The sequence below is a fragment of the Nanorana parkeri genome, unplaced genomic scaffold, assembly GCF_000935625.1.
Source record: "Nanorana parkeri isolate BGI_ZX_2015 unplaced genomic scaffold, ASM93562v1 scaffold9, whole genome shotgun sequence".
Taxonomy (NCBI): Eukaryota; Metazoa; Chordata; class Amphibia; order Anura; family Dicroglossidae; genus Nanorana; species Nanorana parkeri.
This window is the reverse complement of record NW_017306277.1, coordinates 2,373,391-2,401,212: the sequence shown is the minus strand read 5'-3', so window position 1 is coordinate 2,401,212 and position 27,822 is coordinate 2,373,391. Positions and strand designations below refer to the sequence as shown.

Genomic DNA, 27,822 nt, shown 5'->3' with positions numbered 1-27,822 from the left:
TGCTTCAGTTTAACACATAATTATTTTTTGTGCTCTTAACTTATACATATATTTATATATATTTATATTCCCTGGAGAGTAGCTACAGTATACCATAGACTGTAAACATATACCACAGTAACTTGGTCCTCAATTCACACATACAGTGGAAATCACAACTCATCAAATATACATTGGGCAATGCTAATGTCTGCTTCTGAAAGATTGGTAAAAATACAAAGACTTCACAAGTGTTCCTAACCTACAAGAAAAAGATCTGAGTACTGTATTGACATGGGTATTACCGGGTTCACATGCACAAATTTGAATGTGGTGGGCTAGAGTCTAAGTCTGGAAAGGCTCTCAAATGTCCCAAAGTAAGTAGTTCCATACACACAGGTCCTCGTTTATGCTGGGTGAAAAACATTGTGAGTTCCGCATATTGAAATACCCAAAACTACAATGAATAATTCAACTCTGCACAATGATATGGCATATATGGTTAAAGTACAGCATCTGTTTCATGTAACTGTGAAAAAGTTATAGTATGGAGCAATAGTAACAGTGTCCAACCATACTGTACAGGATCATGCGAAAAAGAAAATGCAGGCAAAAGAGAAGTAACATCAAACACGCAATTTCTGAGATTAATGTAGCATGCGGGGGGTAAAGGAAACGGTACTATTAATAGCACAATAAATTAGCATTTTTTTGTCACATATTAGGGTGTCTAGGTAAAACACAAAGAACTGGTATTTTCTACATTACTGATCTTCACCGTTTCCTATACGTACTAGAAACCAGGATCCACCATCTGTACTGTGGCAGGTTCAAGAAACCGCACTGAATTTGAAAAACACGGTATCATTCCTCCTGGAATTATACCTTGTCAAGGTGTCTGTGGTCGGCACGGAGGAACACATTAAATCTGGTTGGCAAAAGATGTTGGGCCGGTTTGGTTATACCGTGTCTGGTTAAAGTTTTGTTGTCCAAGTCCGCCAGGCTGTCCAAAGCTTGGTTGCTGACCGAAGCCTGCTTGTGGTTGATTGAATGGTGGAGTTGGTCCATAGGGTTCTTGATTGTATCCACCCTGGTTTAAAGATTGGCTACCGGACTGTTTCTCAACTGGCTCTTGTGGATATCTATTCCCAGAAGCGTGCCAGCCTGTCTCCTTGAAGACAAACCATATGTTTCCAGCCCAAAGAATAAAATTCAAGAAGCCAAACACCTGAAAGTAACAAATAAAATGATATAATGCAATGTATACACATAGACAGAAGATTTAAGCTGGAAATTCAGAACCATAGTTAACATGGACAAACACCTCACGCTTTGTGAAAATGGTGTATCACGGGAGTGAGCTTGGAGCGGTGACTACTTTACAACACACACAGGGACCATGGAGAACAAAAGTAGCCACCCTCCAGAAGGAAGGACGTTGTCAGCACCAATTCAGAGATTATTTGAGGATCTACAGGCGAGTGATACACAAATGAGATACATTTTTGTTAATAGTCAAAGTACTTGAATGCATTTTTAGGGTTTATCTTCTGAGTTTAGTGTCACTTTAACTTTGTATACTGTAGCATTACCACTACCATTTACGTGAAACACTTTAACTCAATAATTTGGAGGGGTGTCCACATACTTTTGGCCGTGCAGTGTGAATGATGGTCAGGTGTCCATAAACGTTTGGACATATAGTGTAGTAGAAACCATAATGTGCCATACCTTACATCTGAAGCACAATTATCCTGCAGTTTAATGTTTAAGGCAATGTCTACCTATACATTGTTCTATCATATGTTTAGCTTGAACATCCCAGGTTTGTGATAGGGATTCTTTAAATTTGACTGGAAGCCTTTCTCATACAAAAAGCAGCATTTCCAACTCTAATTAGAAGAATGCATCAGTTCACTGATTGATCCTGGGAATTATTCTGACTGCTGTTGACAAAGTTCAGGAACATTTTTCCCTTTGGGAGGATAAACTGTCAGCTGCAATATTGTAGTTTTGCTTTTTTTTTGCCTTATTTCTGGATCACCAGTATCAGACTAAGAATTGTGAGGACTTCATGAACATTGATTTAAACTATTTTACTGTATTATCAACAAAATCTAGTACAATAAATATGTACAAAGGCTTGTATAGGAACGGTCAGCCTTTTTCTACTCTTTTTAAATAAAAGGGCGGCTTTATAAAAACTGGAGTTTAAAAAAAATGGCACTTCAGGTACCTATAGTGACCACACAAAATGTTTAGAGGGTAGCTAGAAAGGCTTGAATCTGATTGGTTGCCATTAGAGACACTTCATTTTTCCAGTAATTCTAAATGATTTTATATTCAGATGTTCCCAATAAACCCTCAATTAAAAAAAACATAAACTTACACAGAGAACACCTGGTTGGTGTTGGGATTGGTGCTCCTACAGAAACAGGATGTTTCATCTCCGCCAGAGAACACCCCAATATAATAAAGCATTTATCGGCTTTGTGCTGTCCTGCAGAGATGGTGTATAGTGTCACCTTTCAAGTTCAAATTGAATTTGGTGATGAATGAAGATGTGAGTGACTCCCTCATCTATTATTCATCTCTGTGGTACATCTGTCACACGCCTGGCATTTATATTCAAATTATTGAGTGTCACAGGAAAATGTAATCTTAAATGCTTTGTAGATTAAATTTCTAGACTGTATGTGTTCTGGGGGGGATTATAATTAGTAACCTTGACATTGCGTGATTTATTATGCCTAACCCATTTCAGCGTCTCCAGAAGTGTAGATGTTCCTATATCTGGGTAAAATATTTTGTTTAAAGGTGCTTAAAAGATGTGTAATTATAATGTTCAAGAATCCAGAAAAACACATTAAAACAAAACTCATGGCAAACATCGAAATACATAGATTAAATATATTTAAGAAGCTGTTTTGCCTACCAAAGGATTTACTTCTATCCATACCGTCCTAAGATTTACACAGTTCTGCTACACAGAATCTAGCTTACTGCAGCCAGTGGACGTTGATGTGACCGGAGGCAGTTGTGATCTGAGTCAGGGTGGTTGTCTCCTGTTTAACCGACAGTGTGGCTTTTGGCCAGTGCGATGAAACTTTATGCTTGCGAGTACATATCCTCTTTTTTTACCCGTTTAATAAAAGATTTTACACACCGAGGCAGGGCCGGATTTACTCTCTTTGCTTCCCCAAAGACAGGTTCCACAATGCGCCCCCTCTAACCGGTACACTCCCGCCCCCCATGGAGAATGGCAGATCTGCAGGCGGCATACAAGTGATCTTGTCAACATCACCAGGATCACTTGTACCAAACAAGCGGCGGCTTCACCACTGTACATTTAGCTCTGCTTGCCCAAAGCAGGACTAAATGTAGAAAACAACTACCCGCCCGGAACTGCATGTCCCGGGCATCAGGAGATAGATATTCCACACCCCTGCTGCCCCGAGGCCGGGCCCTGGTTGGCCTTGTGGGAAATCCGGCCTGCACGGAGGTGGCGCTCTGTCTTTCTGTTTTCTATGTACACAATGGGAACCCCAGAACCTTTTTGAATGAGCAGCCCTTCAAGATCGTGTGAAGATTGATGTACCTAAGCAGCAGGCGTGTTCTTTGACGGCAACCGTTAGTGCCAAGAGGCTTAATAACTTTTTTTCTGCTACACGACACGGTCAGGTGGATGAGACCACTCTCTGTTACAGTACAGGAATACAGTGGTGTCATCTCTCTATCCCCAGCTTGCTGATTGGACAGTAAAGAAGCAGCAGCAGACTGATGAGGTCATCTCTGTGCTCTCTCATCCTGCCCCTGCCTTTCCCAGTTTGAGTGCTGCTGTACAGGGGATTGCAAGAATCTGATATAGAGCAAAATACACTAGTTGCTTTTAAAAAATACATTGAATTATGGATTAGTGATTTAATTTAGATTTCTCATTAATTTGTATATAATGTAACTGCCTCGAGTTCAGCTTTAAGGAATTGTTTTAACTGTCAAAAAAGAAGCTTTAGGTAAATTAAAGACCATTACAGCGAAGAAGATTGAGGTCTGATAAATGTATGGAGTTAATAGTTGTAATGATATACACACAGAAGGGAATTTACACACAGAAGGGAATTTACACACAGAAGGGAATTTATCAAAACTGGAGCAGGGAAAATCTGGAGCAGCTGTGCATGGCAACCAATCAGCTTCTCTCTTTAATTTTCAAATCTTAATTGAACAAACTGAAGAGAGAAGCTGATTGGTTGCCATGCACAGCTGCTCAAGATTTTCTCTGCTGCAGTTTTGATAAATTTCCCCCACAGTATATACAATTTCACATGCCTTTATTTATATTCTTCTCCACATTTACATGCCAACCAAGCTATCCAGGAGAGTGACAGTTACAGAGGTTGAAAAAAGCCAAATAATACTGCCCGGAGGTGCTTACAAAAGGTCAGCTTTTATGCATGTTGGTTAAACCTTTCCTTGAAATGTAATGTAATGACGTGCTGTCCGGCTTCCTGATACAGGCATTCTCGGGCTAGGCATCGGATCGGAGCATTTGTGCGAGTACGAGTACTCGCCCAAATACTTGGTATCGGCACCAATATCGAAACTAGTATCAGTGCATCCCTAGTCTCCAGCACTAGGGGCAGTTATGTGCACAGTCTGTGACAGCCTCTTGCAACCTGTTATCAGTTTTTGACAGTCTAATATAACAGGTCAGAAGGCTATAATAGTTTTTTGAACCCTCATGCAGGCTCTTGGAACACGGGAGCAGTAGTATTGGGTTTAATAGGCAAAACAGAAGTTAGCTTTAAAGGAAAACAAGAGATGGAAGTATAATCTCATGTTCTCTGATGATATGGGACAGACATGTGAGTGGTAAATCAAGTAATAGTTGCAGTGAGGAGCAAAATGCATTTTATGGTTTTCAACAGTGTCCGTGTCATGAAGACAGGGGAGGATAAATTCAGCAAATGCTGGCCAGAGCTGAAGGAAGGGGAAGGGAGGCAAGTATTTACTTGCAATACTTTCTATTAATGTAATATTTATCTCATGCCAATAGCAATATTCATCTTCTAAGCGTGGCTATCATATAGAAGCCTGCTGCTGCTGTACATTGCCTATGCGATCGATGAACACAGACAGATCGGTATAATATATGACAGGTTGGGGGGGTTGCTGTGTACATTGTGCGGTACGAACATAAAGTGCTACTGCCTCCACTCTGTACTGCCAACTAAAAAAAACAAAACTGGATTATCCTTTATTATACATACATTATTATTATTATTATTATTATTATACAGGACTTATATAGCGCCAACAGTATGCCAAGTGCTTTACAATATAAAGGGAGGCAGTAGAGTTACAATAAAAATCAAGACAAGAGGGTTAGCAGAGCCGTGCTCACATGAGCTTACAATCTAAAAAGGGTTGGGCAAGTGATAGAAAAAGGAAATAACTGTGTGGGGATGAGTTGATGAAGAATGTAAAAGTTCAGTTGTTAGGCTGAGGTGGGAAAGGAGAATGGCCAACCTATTCAGTAACGCAGTACAAAGTGCTGTAAACCATGGTTATCAATAAGCTTTAATATGTCAGTTTACATCCAGCATAAGAAAAGATAACTACTGTCTGGTTGCTATTGGTTGCTGCAGTTTGCATGTGGATCTTTGTTAAATAAACTGTCCATTTGTTTGTTTTGTAACAGGGACAGAGAATACTTCAAGAACCCTTACAAAATCTGTTAATGAATACCATGTACAAAACTATTTCTATGTCTTAAAATGCGTCTTGAAATATTACATTTACAGAAATTTTGGCATTGGGTTTTTAATGACAACATAGTGTTCAAGCAACAATAACTGGAACTCTCCCAGCAGTGCATGCATTAATTCATGTGCAGCCTTCTCTAAATGGAAAGCAATAAAATATTTTTGGATTCAAGTCTAAGCTCACATCAGTGAATGAAACACAAAATACAAGATGCAAACAGCCAGAACTACTATGTATGATGCTGCATAGGGAGTGTCCTAAAGGTTTAACCTAGGGTAAAAGAATCTAAACCCCAGAGCTGTGTGGACCGCCATGGATCCTCAATCATCAGATCTTCAGTAAACAAAACACTCTGGATGGCTGCTGTCTAAGGCCCGGTTCACACCTGGGCGTTTTGTAGCGCGTTCCTACGCTCTGCAAAACGCTCAAACACCGAAATTCAATTATTTCCTATGGGTATTGTTCACACCTGGGCGTATTACGGGCCGTATGAACGCACTACAAAACGCCCTACGCCCAAAGAAGTACAGGAGCTTCTTTGGGGCATATTTGCCGCGCGTATCCATTGATATACAGCCAGGTAGGCCTCGGAAATGTGCGTTTGTCGCGCAGGTTTTTTACAGCAAATCACTGTAAAAACGCACGACAAACACGCATATTCGATACGCCTAGGTGTGATCCAGCCTTAATAGCAAATGGAAACTTCCTCAGAGTGAAGAAAACAAGAAGACACCGCCTACTCCTATGGTGATAATGTTTAATGAAATTGGAATCAGAATCAGTGCTTCTCACATATTCCATAAGGAAAACAGCATAACGTACACTGATGCAGTACACAGAGATCCAGAGGTATGCCAATCCAAAGGTCTTTACCAGGTTGTCCAATGGTGAGGCTTGAAGGGGTTTTCCATTACATTCTGAAAGGTAGTCCCTGGATTTTTTCCCTCCTTCTATCTAATCTTTGTTTTGCCAAGATCTCATAAGAGATGTAAGATTTGCCTTCTGGCCACTGGGAGCACAGTCATGCTATGGAGCTTAGATAGGCCTGAGGACTTTCTCATTGATTTTGTGTGACAATGCCTCAACATGGTCTTGTGGGAGGAAGGGGAGTGGGTCACATGCTCCTCATTCAAGGAAGTACCAAGCATTCCTTTTTGCTCCCAGGGGTTGGAAGGGACAAAGGGAAGGTGACTGATTATGTGCAGTTGGTGGAGCTGCAAATGAAAGTTTACCTGCTGCCTTGATATGAATAGGCATAGCACAGATTCACTTTAAATGTAACCCCCCAATCCCTAACCCGTAACACCAATTTAAACTCTGCTAACCTAATGCTCTACTTCTCACACATGGGTTGATTAATTGCAAATAAAGTCTAAAGCAGCACCACTTGCCCTATAACTGGCACTAAATAGGGTCTTGAAACAAATGCCCCCTTTAACTCTAAACTTGGAAACCTCCTCCAAAGGCTGCATGCCTATAGCAGTGTCAGGAAAAGGTCCTCTGGCGTCCAGCCGGAAATGTCAGAATGCCACTCTTCCAGCATAATCTGCTAGACTGAAATGTCAGTTTGATAGCTCAACCTTGCATAGTGCAGGAGGAGGCCAGGATGATGTGGAGGCAGTAGAGGTTCTGGCCTTAGCTGTGGGAGGTGGAAGCCTCTTCTGCCATGCCTCATCCTTGGCCTACAGGCTCTAGTTGTGCAAAATTGACCCCATCAGCTATTGTTGGTCATGTCTATTTCAAACAAAGAATAGAAATTCCTGCTTATTTCATTCTCTGCTAAGAAAAACGTAACAATTAGTGTTCCTACTAACTTTGTCATATTTAATTCTCCCTAAAAAAAACTAACCTTTGCACCTAACTTTTTCTACATTTACTTATTAGTCAACGTGACTTTTAAAGTAATAAAAGTCATATCTACGAGTCATGGCATGACAGAATGGTAATACAATGCTTGCAGTCTTCTCCCTCCGCCCTTTTGCCATCTGAAACCAACTTACCACTGAAGTATTCAGGCTTGACATGACAGGACCTCGCACTGAGGCACATTTGTTTGTTGGCTGTTTGCAAGCGGATATCAGTAACAGAATTTCATCGGGATCTGTGGCCACTTTTACATCAGAAAGACCTTTAGCCCAGGAGGACGAGCTCACCAGCCACATGAAGGAGAAGACAACAGTTACGATAAAATCCTAGGACAACAAAAGCATGTTAGATTTTTTTTCACGTATACGAAGATAAGCTCATGGCACTCTCATGTCATTTATAAAAGACAAAACAAAAAGAGCTTTCACAAATTGCAGTTAGAAAGTATTATGGTGCCCAAGACATCAGATGTTTGCATATATATCCTGTCCTATATTAGAAAAAATAGAGTTCTTTTGTTTGGATATTAGAGCCCAATTGATTTTTAAATCAATTGAAACAATTTCAGGTGCATCAAAACAAAAGGTGGGCAAAGTTTACAGTTTGTTTCTTTAGAAGGCCCCTTTCACATGGGCGGTCCGATCGGGTCCACCTGTTACTTTTTAAGGGGGACCCGACTGGATGCCCAATGCAAGTCTATGGGCAGTCATTGGTATACGGACCGGCTTCTGTTCTACCCCCAGTTTTCCCCCCGCCCCCCCCCCTCCAGTCTGTATAAAACCATATAGAACAGTGTTCTGTTTCAACAGACTGGATCATGTCAGATCGAGGGTAATCCATTACAAGACGGAGGGAAAAACTGTACAGGCACGGATGTCACAGCAATGACATCCGCTCCATACTGCTCTAATCAGAAGAGGATCTGTGCACGGATCCTCTCCTGAACAGCCTGTGTGAAAGGTGCCGAAAGACCCCCTATCAGTATGCTGCAGAGAAGAGCCCTTTCTCTCTGTGAGGAAGCAGTGGGCTCTCTGCAGATATACTGTATATAGTTACCAATCTTTATGAATGTTTTATGCCTTCTTTCTGTATTGTTGTATGTATTATTTTGCCTTTTTTCTTTCCTTGCTCTCTGTGTGGAAGTAATGGTCTTTCTGCAGAGGTCAAACATTTCCCCCAATAAGTCAGACCATCCCTCTTAGGACAGCTGCCAATCTAACACCTTTAAGCCAATACGTAAGAGATGGAGAGGGAGTAAGCGATATGAGTAGACACTATCGGATCTGCTTCTCTCACAGGAGAACAATAACCATTGTTATTATACTCTAGCCGGTCCAGTCAATGGTCCCCAGTCAATGTCCATTGGACCTGCCTACCACCAGATATAAGGTTGTCACCAAATCTGGCTACAATTGCCTGGACCAGATTACTGTCATCAAATATTTATCGATTAAATCAAAAGAATCACAATTAATCAGCTTTTGATTTACCTGAATATTTCCCCCAGAGATCTGTGACCTCAGGAGAATTATGGAAATTAGGAATTAATTCAATCACAATTCATAAATTGTTTGGTTCTCTGTAGATCTGACAAATCTTTTTAAATAAATTCCAGGGTATCACAACATTTGTGATCCATCAAATTGCTCATCATGATTAATTGTGATCTTAGTACAGAATATCTGAGAGATTTCTTTGTTTAGACACTTTGAATACAGGGGTGCACCATCCACCAGTTCAGGAAAAAGAAGCAAAGATGAGTAAAACTCAACATGGTTGGTTGCTATGTATAACATACATGGTTTTCCCATTTTTTTACAAAGTCAGCCCTTATTGTTTGTCTTCTCTGCAGCTCCTACCAGTGACAACAAGTCGTGTGTGCAACGCAGAGTGCTGATGAACACATGCATAGCCACTTGGCGTAATGATGTTGTGTGAAGCCTCCAGCACTTTGCAAGCTTCAGTGATAGATGTCTTGCGCTGTCTTCATGCCGTGTCTGATGTTCATATAGAAATCATTATCTGTGCTGGGGGGGTCCCCATTTTCCTTCCTGGCACAGCTGGGCAGCGGTGAAAAGCCGAAGACATTACTATTTTTAGGATCACAGATGCCACTATAGAAATACAGGTATGGCACCTCGTATCTCAAATGTGCCAAACACTAGAAAGAAAAAGCAGCACATAAGTCTGGCTTTTCTGCAATACTGTTACATTTATTAATAAGGTCACCTGCATATCTTTCCTGAATTCATTAGGCCTATTTATAATAACTACTATAAAAATAGTGCTGTTCTCATGCCAAACAGTTAAAGTAGATGTAGCCTCTATCTGAATATTAAAGGATATTTCCACTTTTGCAGTCAAATGTGAGAAAAGCCCACTATAGGTTTGTTTCCCCCCTAGAAAGACTAGGGACATTCTGAGCTTCCTCTCATAAACATCTAGCTCTTTTTTAGGACAGACATTGTTTCAATCTAATCTACAACTTATAATGAGATCTGCCACCCCAGTACAAACAGGGATACTTATGTGTTAAAGTAACACTAAACTCAGGAGTTATGTCATAAGAATGCATTCAGGTACCTTAATTATTAACAAAAATGTATCTTATTTGTGTATCTCTTGCCTGTAGATCCTCAAATCATCTCTGAATTAGTGCTGGCACTGTCCTTCCTTCTGGAGGGTGGCTACTTTTGTTCCCCTTGGTCCCTGTGTGTGTTGTAAAGTAGCCACCACTCCAAGCTCCCTCCTGTGATGGACTATAATCTCGATACAAATTAGTAAACTAAAGAGGATATTGTAGTCCACCATGGAAGCAAGCTTGTGGCGGTGACTACTTTACAACACACACAGTGACCATGGGGAACAAAAGTAGCCCCCCTCCAGAAGGAAGGACAGTGTCAGCTCCAATTCAGAGATAATTTGAGGATCTACAGCCGAGTGATACACAAATAAGATACATTTTTGTTAATAGTTAAGGTGTTAGAATGCATTTTTAAGATTTATCTCCTGAGTTTAGTGTCACTTTAACATTAACCTGTCCAGAGTGACAGAAAGATAAGCTCATCACTTTCCTGCTTTTCCTAGGGAAGGGCAAGAACTGTAAGTGTTAATTACCTGCAGATAAATTAGGTCTCCTGTCCTTCCGTAAAGGGATAGGCTGTATGAAAGAGCTGTGTAAATCTCAAAACTGGATTGACAGGAGTACTAATCCTTTGGCAGGTAAAACAGCTTCCTTATATGTATTTCATCTGTGTGTTTAGCCAACAATGTATACCGTACATCACTATTAAAGGAGAACTATGGGGTCAGGGCTTTTCCCCATAGTTCTCCTTAGGGTAACGGGAGGACACAAACTAGCGTCCTCCCGTTACCCTAAGCTCAGTATACCGCGAGCTGTAGCTCGCGGTATACTGAGACGCCGCAGCCGGAGCGGATGCCAGCTGTCCCCCGTCCGTTCCGTCAGTCAGCGCTGGCGGATCGGAGCGGGGAGGGGGGAATCCAGCCCCTCCCCTGTCACGGCAGAGAGCCGTGACAGGATCGAGAGGTGAGAGAACACCGGCATATGTTTGCTCACCTCCCGATCTACTGAGCCGACCTGTGACAGTCTCATTGTCTCAGGTCGGCTAGAACTATGAGGTGAGTGAAAAGCACTCACCTCATAGTTCTCCTTTAACTCTACACTGATGACCTGTACAGACTTTCAAAGCAGTACCGCATTTTGTCACCGTTTCATGGATGCGTGCAATTTTTAAACTTGGCATGTGTGGTATCTATTTACTTGGCATAACCTCATCTTTCATATTTTACAAAAAAAATGGGTATTATTATGTGTTCTTGTACACTAAAGTTAACTTTAAATATAATTTCTACTGAAATTTTGGGATTAAGAGTTGCGCTAATATCATAATATTCAAAATTTGCATCCGCTGCAATTTTATTCTACAGAGTCTCTGCTTTCAGGAAATATATACTGTAACTTGTATGGGTTTTAAGTAATTTCAGACCTAAAATGTGGATTATAACTTGCGTGCAAAACAAATGCCAACAAAAAAGCAGTGAAAAGAAGTAAAGTAAGGTAAAAGAAGTAAGCCTGATGTAAGTGATCTTACTAATGACTGCTATGTTTCTATGTACAGTTTGTAATAGTACAAGGAGTAAGCCATTTTTGCACATTACATAGTTCCTGCCCCCATAGGCAAACTCTCAGTGCCATCTTGGAGATCTAAGGGTATGTGACATCACTTTAGCTCAAAGGTCACTCATTTTACTTATGTATGGAGCCTTGTGGGCTGAGAAAAGCATTTTACCTTGGGGTCCTAACTAATATGTGGACCTTGCATTTTGATGCATGGTCCACTTTAAATTGTTAAATTATTATAGACACTGGGGAATTGTTGCCTGATCCAGCCAATTACATTTGAATTGGGAAAAGACTGAATATCTATGAGCAGTCTCTCCTATTTGCAGACAGTGTTTCTTTTTAATCATCTGATTTAAAATTGAGCCGTACAACCGAATACACTGATGGGAGCATCCAAAGCCTGGCGCCTCTCCCGCCACTTAAAAGCATGCAACATAAGCCGGTTCAATTATCCAATAAAGGTATCACTTTAGTTCTCGTATTCTTCTCTCCCATTATTAGCATAGGTGTTCTGCTCCTCCACTTCCCTATTAGTCCCTTAACCTGATAAAACAAATTAAATATTTATTTACGTGAGCAAGCATTCGCTGTTGTTTACACCACCGACGGAGGACTTTAATTATGATGCTGGGCTTATTAGAATCCTCTGACATCAGAATGAAATCAGACTCTTTGGAGTACAGCGTGAGGCAATCATTAATGAATGAATTAATTCTGCTTGGCAGCTATGCAGGGACCGAGAAAAGATATTGTAATAACGCCCAACACCTACAGATACTGTACTGATTATTTCAGCATAACCTTTTTGCAGCATGGGCTCTGGAGCACAACAGCAGCCTTTAAAGTAAATTGTATTATCTGCTTTTACTCTGCATTGCTTTTTGTTATATTAGCATTCCATCTTTGAATGTAGATGTTTACTAACTATGAGATAACCGAGGAAAATGTCAACTGACTTTGAAGACATGACATTTTTGTTGGCTTGGACTATTTCCATTGAAATAGATCTAAATCCCAACTAAATGACATTTAGTTTGCTACAGTACCACATCTCATAAACAAGTAGTATTTACTGATTTCACATTTTTATATCTTTTTTTTGCATTTCAGTACTGCTTATCTCCTCCCAGCCTCTTGCAGTCAGTCCCTGTCTAGAGGCATTCACTCCAACATTGGCTGCACCTCATTGCTCAGGCCTGGTTTCTCTATAGTGACAAAGGTGGACAGTGCCAATGCAATAAGGCTCAATAGTCTAAATCAGTGGCACAGGAGCAGGCCCCAGGAATGGCCTGAACTAGGACCCTCATAGGAGGATCAACAAGTGTTCTTTACATTTGTCTGGACTTTATCTACAAAAGACCCTTTCGGGTCTCTAAATGTTTTAAGCCAGCTGGTCACTGCAATAGAAAACAGCATATATTCACCTTTCTGGCAACCTGTTTTTTCCCACCTCTCCTCCACTTCCCTTTCTCTGACACATTCATTACTGCTAAATTCTGCAGTTATGTAGGGTGTCAAATTTTTTTGAGGATGCAACTTTAGAATTGAAAAATTTACCCCTAGAGAGATGAGTACAGGATGCTTTCTTTACAGGAAACCTGTGCTTAAAACCTGATAGGATCTCTTTAAAGCAAAGATGTATCAAGGAAGAAATTCTCCACTGCCCCAACCCATGGCCAGTACTCTTGAGGGGCATAAGGCACAATAAACACGCCCTTGTCCTTCCCTCAATGCAATATTCAATGCTTTAGCAGCAAATCAGACCTGTCACATGGTAGTAGAGGAGGTTGAACCAAGGCTGGCTTTGAGTAAGTCATAAGTTGCATAAGAGTTCCTGGAACATCAGCAGTGGACTGAAGCAATAAATTGCAATACACCATCACTCTTAAACAAGAAAGAAAGCTGGCTGCACTCCGAATTCCACTGGAAAAGTTTATTGTAGATTAAATTACATCACTGGTGTCCCGCCAAAGGTTTGCCCTCCCTGGCGCGTTTCACCCACTCATTTGCTCTGTTTTCAAGTTGTAATACAGGTTTGGTCCCTTTAATTGTGTAATGACATGCAGATTAACTTGATGGTATAAAACACAGCCTACCCTGGTCCACCCTCATTTCTATGACTAAACCTATGATTAGGTGAACTGCGTCAGTGAGGGCAAACCTTCGGTAGGACACCAGTGATGTAGTTTATTCTACAATAAACTGTTCCAGTGACATTTGAAGTTCCTCCAGCTGTCGTTCTTGTTTGTGTGGTCTTACAATGGAGCAAGTAAGCTCTCCCAGCAGCAAGCACCCAGCTGACCCCTTACCCGAGCCATGGAGGAGCGGTGCATTTCCTGTGTTCCCCTTACACCCTCACTCTTACTTTGTAATATTCCTCCATGCTACAGGTTAATTTTTTAGTACAAACTAGGGATGCACAGATACTTTTTCGAGTACCAGTGCAGATACTTGGCATTTTCATGAGAACTGCCAGGGTTGCAGCGGTTGTAGCTGGGACCTGGCTCTGGCGCCCCACCACTGTACTGAAATCATTAGTCTGTATTGTTTTAGAAAAACTGTCACATGACAATAAACAAAAATGTATCAGTACTCGTACTTGTAAGTACTCGGCAAGTACCAGTACTCGTACTAGCAAAACTGGTATCTGTGCATCCCTTTATTTATATTTATAAAAACAAAATTGTACATTAAAACAGAGATGTACAAATCCCAGGAGCTCTGTGTGCTCCTTACAAATGACAGCTGCCTCCTAACTTTTGAATTTTTCTCTAGTCTAGTGTTGGAGCTCAAAAGTATCGGTACATGTACTCGTACTTGTACCGAGTACTGTACTTGGTATCTGTGCAACCCTAGTACAAACAGAGAATGATACATTATAACTACAAAGCAGTATCCTGCAATGACACATGATAGCCCATTAATAAAACGCTAGAACATCTGCAGCACAAGAATTATGATTGCAGTTAGCTTCTGTGCCTGCAAGAATCAGACAGCAGAGAACAACGCTAAAGACAAACCACACACTTATTCCAGGAATGCTCACTGATAATTAAAGGCTTTGTTTTCAAATGCTAAAATAGAGCTTCCCATTGAACATTTAATATATCCTTAGCACCGTTTTTGTTTGAGTAAGGACATTTTGCTTGCATGTTACCAGATAATAGGGAGCGATAATTACAGTTTACGCAGCAAGAGGAGTGCATGCATGGATGTCACACTCCAGAAAGCCATTCAAACAGCAAAGAAAACAGAAACTTTGGTAAAACTTTCACCCGAACTGATATTTTAAAACTTCAGCCAAATTTGCCTTGTTGAGAACAAAAGCTGCCCTGATTTATGAATGGACTCTACCTAGAAATATGAGGCAGTGATGTTCCTATTCTTTTGTCATGACTTACCACAAGGAATACATCCACACATATAGAATCATCAAAATGAATGTCGCTATCTCTCCTTATTAAAAACTTTTTCTGTGACCGCTTAAAGTGTTAGCTAGAGTTAGACTTTAGGATAAAGAACACATCTTTTTTGAGCACAGTAGTCCATCTTGATATTCTTCTAAAATGTACACCAAAATGTATTTCTCTAGTGCCCATTCTTGCAGTTCTCTTCACAACAGCACAGGCAATGGCCCTTTTTTGGACCCTTGAATGTATAGAGAAGAGAGAGCGCACTGATCTGGTGCAATATCAGATTATACTCTTTATTTGTAAAAATTATAATGCACATAAGTCTCTGCATTCTTAAGGATTGCCAACCGCTGCAGAAGATACAAAGAGGAAAAGGACCATGTGTCATGTGACCCGACTCAGGGACATCTGGAAAAGTAAGTATGAAAAGATATAGCATATAATACTGCTCCCCATACTACAGGGGGACAAGGAAGGACGGGGGGTGTGGAATGTAGCCTGGATTCTGGAGTTGGACTTTAAAAGGAATCTATAGCATCTTAAAGTTTTTGTTGTTCTCTGTGTGGAGCGCAGGTATACTTTGCACTTTAAAAGAAAGCTGTGCTCCCTGCTGCAAAGTAAAGGTGCTTTTCTGTTTCATTTCTGTAATGCAGGTCTATAATTCTATTTAAAAGGATTGAAAACATTAATCAGTGTTTCATGTCCCCTGTCTTTCGACAAGGATGAAAGCTACATTTGCTAGATATACAAGGAGCCCTCAGTTGGAAAATACACAAATCTGAACATGAAATAATTTCATGAAACATTAGACCAAATACACAATAGTTTCCTCTATGCTAAGATGGGGCCTTTGGATTTAAAATCATATTGCAGGAAGCAGTAAAGTACTATATCCAAAATTGACTTGAATGTTATTCTATGATGAAACAGAGGTTGTTTACTAGAAAAATGTGACCACTAAAAAAATGCTTTATATGCCTTTATGTATTTATACGTATAGTTGGACAGCACTCCTCTAAAGTAGTCTTAGGGATGTTCAGATACCACTTCAGATACCAGTGCCGATACTTGGCGTTTTCACAAGAACTACCAGGGTTGCAGAGGTTGCAGCTGGGACCTGGCTCTGGCGCTCCACCACTGTCCTGAAATCATTAGTCTGTATTGTTTTAGAAAAACTGTCACATGTCAATAAACAAAAATGTATCAGTACTTGTACTTGGACTGGAAACAATGGTATCGGTGCATCCCATATACAGTATATATATAGGTGAGCGAACGCCGGTATGTGTTCGCTCACCTCCCGATGTGCTGAGCCGACCTGTGACAGTCTCATTGTCACAGGTCGGCTAGAACTATGAGGTGAGTGAAAAGCACTCACCTCATAGTTCTCCTTTAATGCTTAATTCTTTTTTATATTTATCCTTAACGGAAACCCACCATTGCTGGAGGCTGTTGCTTTTTTTCTTTAAAAGTTTTTCATTCCTTGTTTTCTAGTGGATCCCCACAGCGCTCTTCCCCCGCCCCCTGCACGGGTGCCACCATAGTTCTAATAGAGGCACCTGTGTACGCTTCTGCCCGCAGTGGCTGTGTGCGTCCATAGACACACACAGCCCTGTGGCAGGCCACGCCCCTTCCCTCTTTGATGGCAAAAGGAGCCTATGGCTCCTCGGCCATCAGTATCCTCCCTCCCCACAACCCGGAAGTTGGGGAACGGAGGATCGCTTCGGGACCGGGGACGAGCACAGCTGACAGGTAAGTGTGGGGGGGTCTGGGGTAGAAAAAAGGTGCTGGGCTGTTTTTACCCTAATGCAGAGAATGCATTAAGGTAAAAAACGCCCAGACCTTAATACTACTTTAAGAATTACAGCTGCCTCCTAACTTTTTCTCTAGTTTGGTCTTGGAGCTGGAAAAGTATCAGTACTTGTACGATACTTGGTATCTGAACATCCTAGTCTTTAGGATTGTGCCCCCTGAAATTGTTGCTGCCCTTCTAAGAGTAGTAACCCAGTAGCGGTTCTAAACCTTCCTTAGTTCATCCAAAGCAAAAAAAAGTTTTGGTTGGACATACACTTTAACTTTCACATCTACCCCCTGTCATATTTCCATGGCCTCTCTCATAAAATGACTTCTATCATCTACTACTTTCTGTTGTGTTCTACAATTAAAGATAGAGCGCAGGAAGAGGTACGTTTGAAAAGGTTACTTCTGAAAAGGACATTTTTCCAAAATGCTTCTTCAGCTGCCTGTTTCCTAGGAAACTTGCTTTCTGTGTTGCCTAAAGGCTCCTCCTGTCCAACCCTTTTAATCCTGTCCATAATCCTTGTCACCGACTGTTTCGAGAAGTGCTCTGTGCACTGAACTTGATGAAACATCACATATTAAGTGATCATCGCACAGGCAAGCTTGAAACATAATGACATTTCCTCTCTCTGCTGGTGGCTCTTAAATGGTCACCCCAATAAAAGAGGAGAAGATGATTTTGTTGGATTATATCTGTTTGGTTGTGTCATCGACGCTCCTACAATTCTTAAAGTATAACTGTACAAATGATTGAAAACACTAATTTAGCCTCAGACTGCCCTGGGCTGCCTTGTAAGCAGTAAACAGCTACATGCAAACTGCAACAAGTGTACCTTCCCTCTGCTTTGCTCCAGAACCAAACCATGTCTGCTTACTGCAGACAAGTGGATGGGGTCTGCCATGGGTGGCTATCATTCTTTATGAACCAACCAGAAGCAGACCCTACCTACTAGTCTGCAGATTATAAACACTAGGGTTAGTGTTATGGGAGCGGCCCTGGAAAGGCTATCATCACCTCTTGCAGTCCATGTAGTGTGAAGATGCACTTGTTGCACTGACCATGTAAAAATGTATTACATTCAGGATTGCCTGGAGCTGAGGTTCAATTTTTGTTTCATTTGTATAGTTATCTTTATAAAGGCTAAGGTATTACTTCTGCAGTTGGGAGGAAGCAAAGGGGTTTGGACATCCCAAGCTTGAAGTTAGGTTTAAAAGATTAAACCACCTCTAGGCTCATCCTGCGCCTTCCTTACATTAAGTGGCATCGCAAGGGGGGTATGGCTTGGTGTGTGCATTTAGCGGGTCTTTTCTGCCCGTGCGTGCCCGCTAGGGGGCGCGCGCGAGCAGAAAAAAATTGCCGTCTGGAGACGGCAACCCGCAGATGCTGCAGTGCCGTCCGTCCGTTTTTTTACTACGGGCGGACGGCAAGAGGTTAAAAGTTGGGCCCACAGTCTCGCTCACCGAGAGTCCAACAGCAGCACAAGAGAGAGGCGGGCACCCGGCGGCATACCTAATCCGGCCAGGTCAATATTCCCTCCTCTCTTTGCCGGCATATCCCCTCCTCACCAAGATGGGCACCAGCAGTGAAGTACATCACCGCGTCTGCGTGATCATGTCACACCATGGACATCACAGCACATGCGTGGCAGCCGCACTGGGTAACACTCACCCCAGCCGACACCGCTGAAATGTAAAAGATACACTATATGGCTAAAAGCATGTGGGCACCACTCTAAATTACCCCTTCAAATGAAGGCCTTTTGTCTCTCCTAACATTCTAAAAACTAGTGGAAAGCCTTCCCAGAAGAGTAGAGGCTGTTATAGCTGGGGGGAGGCAACTCAATATTAATTTAATGGTTTTGGAAAGGTATGAGGTAAGCTCACATAGGTGTGATTGTCAGTTGTTGACAAACTTTTGTCCATATAGTATATTTCTTAAGAAAAAAAGGGTGAAAGAAAGGGTTTGTAGAGAGATATATATTGAACCATGCGTAAAAATATATCAAATTTATTGTACATAAAATGAATTGCAGTAAAATAATTCTTAGTCATTGCAGTGGATAAAACTCATAAATAACATTATTACATACATTAATTGATGCGATATCCCAATTTTGACCAACATGATTCATCCCTTCTTATTAGATAGCCCAAAATACATAAATTAATTTATTAAAATTCTGATACATATCAGCCATGATTCATTCCAAATGATCCATTCATTGGTGTAATCTCCAAAGTGTGTCTAACATAATTCATCCCAACATGATTCATCTCTCTCAAGTGCCATTAATAGCAGAGACAACTGGCAACAGCCTTATTTTGCGGAATCAATAGTGAGCATTGAAGAACATATTTTTTTCCCTCTAAAATCAGATGGCCAGGTAATGAATAGATGTAAATGTCTATGAAAATATCTTTGTAAAGGTGCCCATACACTTTACAACCCTCGCAAGACTTTTGTCTTGCGAGGGTTGTAAAGTTCTTAAAAAAACGTACGATCTGCCCATCTTGGACAGGCAGATCATACTTGAGATCATCGCAAGCCCGCCCCCCTGTGACTGCAATGAGGGGCGGGCTTCCAATTACTGCAAACGGGCAGTGTGCGCGTGCGCACACCGGCCTGTTCGGCAGTTGTCGAACAAGCAGGCCACTAACTCGCGGGTTTTCCAGCCTGCTTGTTCGACGGAAGACATGCGACCGCACAGTAGAAATGGTCGCACGCCTTCCAAACACTGCATGATTATCGTACCATCGCGGGATTTCCCGCGATTCTTATACGAGAATCGTGCAGTGTATGGGCACCTTAAGTAAGATCTTTCGTCAGTCTACAAATAACCTTGGTGTGATATTGGTTTCAATGTCTTTACGGACTGTGTACACTAATACTGACTCTGGGGGATACTGCTTCTGTATTCTCTATGTAATACCCATTGCATTTGGTGATGCTCAAGTTAATAATGTATCCACCTGCTTCACTCAACGCTTTTACTACATATTTTTTTTCTCTTGGTATAAAAAAACGAGGGAGAAATACAATTAACCAAATACTATATTTAATGGTGTATGGTGTATATTTAATGGTATCATGTACCCAACTCATTTTAAAGCAAATTAAAATTGTGCTGAAAAAGCAAAAACCATTCCAGTCTATTGTATACATTGCAAGGATTTTGGCGAACTGCATTACACATTCTTGACTTTTTCTGTTCTGTAGATATTAATAAGGTAACCTTCCTCAAACTGCTGAATGTGAGCATCTGCCTGCTCAGTTCCTATTATAGAATTAGATAAACACTGCATCCCAAGAACCTCTATAGATGTACGGCTAAATTAATACCAGTGATGAAAGGATGAAAGGTGTTCTGCAGTAAACCTTAGGACATTGCAGAAGATGCCTGAAATTTTTCCTCAAGCTATCTGCACACTTCTAAGGAAAGCAAGGAGCCAATCATAAAAGCAGAAAATCAGAATTCTGTGAATACTTCGTACAGATACTGTGCACAGAGTGCCCCAGTACTGTCATGGTTCCAGTGGATCAAAATCTGATTTTTTTCTGCAGTTGAAGGCTGCAGCTGTGTGAAGATTGAAATGTCATTTTAATAACAATAAATTACAAAATGTATAGCTATGAGTAGCAATTATATGTTTTAGCATAACTAGAGTATTCAGTTAAGGTTGTAAAATGCTATCCAGTGTACCATGGCATTGCGTTACTATTTCTGGAACAATAGAGTGGAATTTGCACACGCATTATACTGTGTTAATAAATAGTAAAGTGACTGCAAGACTTACAATTAGGGGCCCCCTGTTGTTCTCTCGATACTTGTTCTGGAAAAAGATGTAGACTACTGTGGCGGCCAGAGAGTAGAGGAAGGCAAACACAGCAATTGTGACAAAGAACTCAGCAGAAGATGAAAAGTCTCCTATTAGTGAGAGATTTTCCCTCCGTTTCCCGTCGCATGTGGGTGCATCAAAATTCACTTGATACAACCTAGAATAAAAACACAACATATGAGATATGAAGAAAACAAACTGCTCTCAGGGAATGCATGCCTTCTTTTTTTTAAGTGGACATTAAAGTAAACCCCTACTCAATCTAACTTTGCAGGGATGGGATGGAGGAGCGGTAGAGTTTGGAGCACCTGCTGGCTTCAGCAGGCTTCAAACTCCCATTTGGGATTACTACACTATTACAAAGTTCAAATTCCACTTTATGGCTAAAGTTAGGCTCTGATGGAGGACCTTCAGGGCCGGTGCAGACCTGGGCGATCCGGGATGCGTGTCTCGGGACCGCGTGGTCGTGCACAATTGCACACAGTGATTGCCGTGCGGCCCCATTGATTTCAATGGGGTTACATCTTCACGGCAATCGCAGAAAAAAGGTACATGTACCTTTTTTTGTGACACATGATGCACAGCTGTTTTAGCCGTGTGTTCATCTGCACAGGTGGAATCGCGGTGGGAAACCGCACAACTTGCCCGTCGCAACTGCGTTGCCATTAGAAAATAATGGCACTGCCAGTGCAATCGTCGTGGTGGCGACTCCGTGACTGCACGACAATGTGCACGATTGCCGTGCGGTCACGAATCGCCCAGGTGTGAACCTGGCCTCAAAACCTCCAAACACAGTGGCTTTTTATTGGGCTCATCCTTTAATGAAATCAACTTCGGTACTTTACATTCGTGTCTGGTACATTTCACAGCACACACCAGGCATCTCAAGGTGCCTCAGCTTATGAACATGCAACATTCGTTACTGCTTCCTTCAATACAGCACTCCTGATTGACCAACAGCTAGGCCCAGCAGCTGTCACATGGCAGGGCAAGCAGAGTCGGAGCAAGGTTTGACTTTCAGAAAGTCAAAAAGTTCCTAGGAATTTCCAAGCATTCCAGCCATGCATGAGGCTGTGGTAATGTCAAAGCAGCAATCATTACTGAGTTAAGATAAGAAATATGAGAAAACGTTCTACATTTTATAAAACGTTATACCATCTTAATGTATATAGCTCAAACATGTATTTATTATTGTTACTGATTCTATCTGTTAGCCCAGAAGGAGTACAAATCCACTCTCTATTTACCAATTATGAATAAAATCTGGGACCAAGTTCTGTTGAGTATGGCTCTGTTATTGTAACTCTAGGATCTATGTCTGTTTTGTCAGGGCATGGCCCATCCTGTCCATCTGCTTCATGTTGAATGCCAGCTTATGGTCTTTTGGCTATGGCTAGTCATGCTCATACATGTTAGTAGTTACATGTTAGTTAGTAGTTACATGTGATTAAATACGAGTTGCCGCACGTGCATTAGCATGCATGGATGTGTGTCCCTGACGCCGGCTGTCCCTACTGGCTTGGATGGTATTTAAATGCTTTCCTTTCTGGTGGTTGGTGTTGTGTCTTCATTATCTGCTATCCTTGAACAATAGCAATATAATATTTATTCCTTCCCTGACTGTTGCCGACCTGGATTGGACCTGATTAGTCTCTCCTGTCCCCTGCCTAGATTATTGCCCAGACCTGACTACTCTCTCCTGTTACAGTTCATCTACCGCATGTTTTGCACGACATGTAGCAGCATATACAAAGTTGAAACTTGGAACTGGACTAAACAGCAGGAAATATTACTAATCTGTATTCCACAGTTGTTATGGATGCATTTGGAAACAGAAAAGTAAAAGTATTGTCATCTACACTCCTCTGTGTTTTATTGCTGTAATGTTTGACAAAATACCTTTACCTCTCTGTTTCAAACACATCAATGACAACTGTGGAATACAGATTAGCAATATTTCACGCTGTTTCCAAGTTTTAGGTTTGTATCGTTTTACAAGGATGCTGGCTACTTAATACAGTTTTCTACCACATCAATACATTTACAAAATCTTCCCTTTTTGTGATATATCAGTAGAATATTGTTACATACAGTGAGTCTAGATATCCACATCATTAACATCTACTTGCCATGAAAACAAAATGCATAATATAATCTTTTACTCATTTTAACTTTATCATTTCAGTAATTCAGTGCAACAATCTCTTCTAAATTATGTTTGAACACATTGTAAAATACAGCTAATGTTTTTATGTTAATGTTTTTATTTTGGTATTTTTATACCATCTACATCTGCCCATACCTATCTTCAATGTTTATATCCTCTATTTTTTACATCCTATTGCAGTTTGTTATTACATAGATATGGTTTATGTCCTTATTAGCACTGATGAAGGAGGAATGCTATAAACCCTGAAACACATCTCTAATGAAACATATACTTTTGGACTCCTAAACCTACAGAGGTGTGTTCTTGTGTTCCATACACTAAGGGCTGTCCCATTAACGTGGATGCCCGAGGTGGTTGCCTCAGGCGGCATCTCAGTGGGGGAGGCTGGGTGGTGGCGAGGGTGCCAGGGGAGCGGCAACAGCATCCCAGATTACTGAGAGCTCTTAGTAACCTGTGACGCTCTGTGCGGCTCTGTGCAAGGGAAAGCAGCCACAATAAAATAGGATATCAGGGCCAGTGCTCAGGGAACCAGCTGATTTTGCAGGAGTTTAAAACTTATAAACATCAAGGAGCAGCATCCATTGTAAGTGATTTCATCAGCATTTGAATTAGCTTAAAAACCTATTGATTTTAATATCACTTTAATTTTTACAAATAAACACTTATTATACAATTCATCCATGATACTTAGTTTGCAAAGCATGCTGGACTCTAATATGGGTTGTGTCTCTGAGTTAATTTAAAAAAGCCCAGTAATGCGAAAATATTAATGCTAACATTTACCCCCTCCAAAACCTGGCACAGTCTCAGTCACTACATCTGCTGAGACTTGTAGTTTGAAAACAGCAGCATTGCACTTGTAGCTGAGACTTAAAGGAGAACTATGGGGTCAGTGTTTTTCCCCATAGTTCTCCTTGGGGTAACGGGAGGACACAAACTAGCGTCCTCCCGTTACCCTAAGCTCAGTATACCGCGAGCTACAGGCGGATCCCGACTTAGATGACGGGATCCACCCAGCTGCGTGAGTGACAGCTGGCTCTGCCTATCTAGAGGCAGAGCCAGCTGTACCCGCCCCCTCCCCCGTCCGTTCCGCCAGTCAGCGCTGGCAGATCGGAGCGGGGAGAGGGGAATCCAGCCCCTCCCCCTGTCACGGCAGAGAGCCGTGACAGGATCGAGAGGTGAGGGAACCCGGTATGTGTTCCCTCACCTCCCGATCTACTGAGCCGACCTGTGACAGTCTCATTGTCACACGTCGGCTTAGAACTATGAGGTGAGTGGAAATCACTTATGTCATAGTTCTCCTTTAACAGAGCTGTCCAATGTAATACTATTTCAGTGTTACAGTTCAGTTTGTTCAAATGCTACATTCATGTTTATTTAATGAAATATATGATCCGGCTTGATAATTCTATTGGTTTTTTAAAATGTTATGTAAATTGCGCATGGAGCCTGCTTGAGCATGATGTTTAAATAATAAATGGGATTTCAGAAGTTTGCACACAAAAAATACCAGAAATGCAGATTAAGTGTGAAAACGTCAGCCTGAAATGCTAATGTAGATATGAATATGTAATTCAAAGATAAATCCTCTTTTTCAGCCATGCGCCGCTTATGTAACATTGGATAAGCAGGGTTCTGCCTCTTGAACTTCTGTATTTTCTACTATTTAGTTAAAAAGGTGATGTGGATTCAAGAAATCTAGTAAAAAAAAATTGGAGGGACAGACAGGGGAGGGGGCGGGCACAGCTGGCTTTAGTGAGGGAGAGCCAGCTGTCAATCAGGCAGTGGGGTGGATGCGTCAATATTGTCGGGATCTTTCCTGGCTACAGCGTGGCTCTGCGCTGTCAGCATACAGTGGGCAGTCGCATGCTATGTGCTGAGTTTTTGGTCACAGGAGGACATTAGTAAATTAGTAAATGTCCTCCTTTGACCCTAAAGTGAAATGCGACCAACAAAGGTTTGGCCATAGTTCTCTTTTAAGAGATTCTCTATTGGAAAAAAAAAATTTAATATATCAAACTTTTTTTTTAAGGTTTGCATGGAGTAGTGAAGAGTGAAATCTCCTGTAATGTTTTGTTTTTTTCTTTTGCTGTCTATATCTGTTGTGCAGATTGCTCATCACTTCCTGTTTCAGAGGAACAATAGGAAGTTAGAGGTGACACGTTGTCAGCAAGACAGGAGGTTAAAGCTAGAGATGAGCTCAGGTTCAGTCTGGGTTCGGTCCAAACCTGAGCTCCTTCGAACCTGGAAGGAAGCTCCTTCCGCTGTTGCTCAAGCAGCTATTGCCAGGGAATCCCCGCTCTCAGCTGCATGATATTTGGTAAAGAACATTGACCAAATATCAATGACGATATCAATGTCATCAATGATGCCACCACAATCATTCTATTGCTTATGTGCAGCTGTGGGGCAAGGAATGCTACACACAGCAGCTGACCCTATGCCCCTTCTGGTTTCAGAGAAGCTCAGGTTTGGACCACATTCTGTCTTAATCTGAGCATCTCCCCAGATGTAACCTTTCCCTACTCCATACAAAACTAAGAAAGGGAGATACATTTGCGCCTAACCCCACTCTACTTGTCTGTGTTCAGCTGGTCCCTTTGCTGCCCTCTCTTACTTTCATCATGTACAATGGGGAACTAGTGCACACACCCCCATCCTGGTGCCATGACTGCTGGTGGTGCATTGTTCATGATGAAGTAGGTGTGCCCACCTGCATTCCAGTGTCGGAGAGAAGAGGACTGCCAGCTGTCATGGGACCACACAGTAAGTTAAGTATTACTTTGTGTTAGAACATCCCCTAGAGTGACAAAACTGGCCAGAGTCACACGTTAAAGCTGAACTAGGCAGATATAAAATAAAAAAATGTATGCAACATTGTAATTAATACACCATTAACCAGTTGACATCCAGGGAGTTAAACCCCCTTCCCATCCAGGCCATTTTTCAGTATTCAGCGCTGCGGTACTTTGACTGACATTTATTCCATCATGCAGCGCTGTACTGAAATGAATTTTATACCCTTTTTTGGGGACAGATAGAGCTTTATTTTGGTGGTATTTATTCACCAGTGGGGGTTTTATTTTTTAATATATTAAGGAAAAATTACAGAAAATTAAAAAAACAAACAGTTTCCCCTATAATAAATTCTAAAACATTTATTATTACCCAATTTTTTGGTAAAATATAAAAGACGGGGTCACGTCGGGTAAAGAGACACCAAACATGTCAAGCCTTAAAATTGCGCACGCGCGCCAAACCTCAAAAAACTACATTACCCAAAATTGGCCATAGACGACGCATTAAAAGCTTTTACCACTCATCAGTTTAGTGTTATCAGTGATTGATAGCCCTAAAATGATTGCTCTCACTGCGACGTTCGCTTCAATATGTAACATGTGTAGCGCAATTGTCATGTTTGCGCGCTGGCGCATGCAACGCATATTTACGTTTATATGTGCGTAAACTTAAACATTGGGGGGGTTACTTTTTTTATTTGTGACTTTTATTTTTTTTAACTTTTTTTGTTTGTGACTTTAACTTTTTTTATTTATATATATATAGATTTTTTTTACACTTATTGTTATTGCTATTACATAGGGGGATACAATCCCCCTATATAATAGCACAGGTACACTGACAGGTCCGCTTTATGGAGACATTAGGGGTCTCTAGACCCCTAATGTCACCTGGAGACCCCATAAGAAGCTGATGAAGCACAGATTTGCTTCATCAGCTTCTTATCTCTGGCAGTAGGAGCCAGATGACTGACAGGTGAATGCGGAAGTGATGTAATACACATCACTTCTGCATTCACACTACAGAGGGAGATCAGCAAGGAGCTGACCTCCCTCCCTCCTCCTCCTGACGCCCTCCCGAGCCGGTCCCGGGCCGCAGATGGGCTAGCGGATCCCGGGATTAAAGGTGAGGGGTCAGGAGGGGGAGATGGCGGCACTCGCGATCGGGGGGGCTCCCGAAATTCACGCCATACAACCGATCGGCGGCTATAAAGCCGCTGATCGGTTGTATGTGAAACGAGCGGGTCTTTCCTGCCCGTGCGCGCGCAGGAAAAAAATGCCGTCTGGAGACGGCACCCCGCTGATGCGAGTCTGCCGTCCGTCCGTTTTTTCTTGACGGCCGGACGGCAAGAGGTTAGCGCGCGCGAGCAGGAAAAAAATGCCGTCTGGAGACGGCAACCCGCTGATGCAAGTCTGCCGTCCGTCTGTTTTTTCTTAATGGCCGGACGGCAAGAGGTTAAATGTATTTTTTAAGTAGAAGCAGTGTAAGTACCTGAACTTGGCCTTGGGTCAGTCTCTTGCAGTCTCTGAATAACAGAGCTGGAGTGAGCCAGTTAGTTCATGAAGGAAGCATGCTGATAACAGGAGAAAGCAGAGTGATAGAGAGATGAGCTCATAACTGTGCTGCTTCCCCTTTCACTTTCCAGTCACAGGCAGGGGCGGGTCCAGGATGGCCTGGGCTCAGAGGAAGTTAAATAATGCTGGTCCATCAGACCGCGGACATCTAGCAGTAGAAAAAACGTTTTGCAGGGAGTATTGCAGCAAAAGTTGACTGTGTTATTTTATATCAGTAAGAAATAAGTCAAGACAACTGGACTTGCTGTATTTTTCTTGAAGACGTTTCACTGGTCATCCACCAGGTTTCTCAAACGGCTTGTACAAAAAATTATCTGGGAATAAATATGGTGAATGTTGCTCCAATACACATAATCTGTTAGTCGCAACCAGGTGTTGATTTGCATAATTGGAGCTAGTAGGCGTTAATAACCTGCCAGGAGAGAGGTGTTAAAACAGCATTGTATGTGGCAGACAATAGATGTCTCACCCACC

The 27,822-nt window shown here is 41.7% G+C and overlaps 1 protein-coding gene across 2 annotated transcripts in view; it reads right to left on the bottom strand.

The window, feature by feature from the left end:
* Positions 1–191: 191 nt before the first annotated feature.
* SYNPR (synaptoporin) overlaps positions 192–27,822 on the bottom strand; it is a 136,938-nt gene continuing 109,307 nt past the window's right edge. For both annotated transcript variants that reach the window (XM_018554579.1, XM_018554586.1), the window contains 3 exons: positions 20,764–20,962; positions 7,746–7,937; positions 192–1,207 (listed from right to left, as the gene is read on the bottom strand). In XM_018554579.1, coding sequence (XP_018410081.1) covers positions 902–1,207; positions 7,746–7,937; positions 20,764–20,962 — 697 coding nt within the window. In that variant the 3' untranslated portion in view covers positions 192–901. The remainder of the gene's footprint in view (positions 1,208–7,745; positions 7,938–20,763; positions 20,963–27,822) is intronic.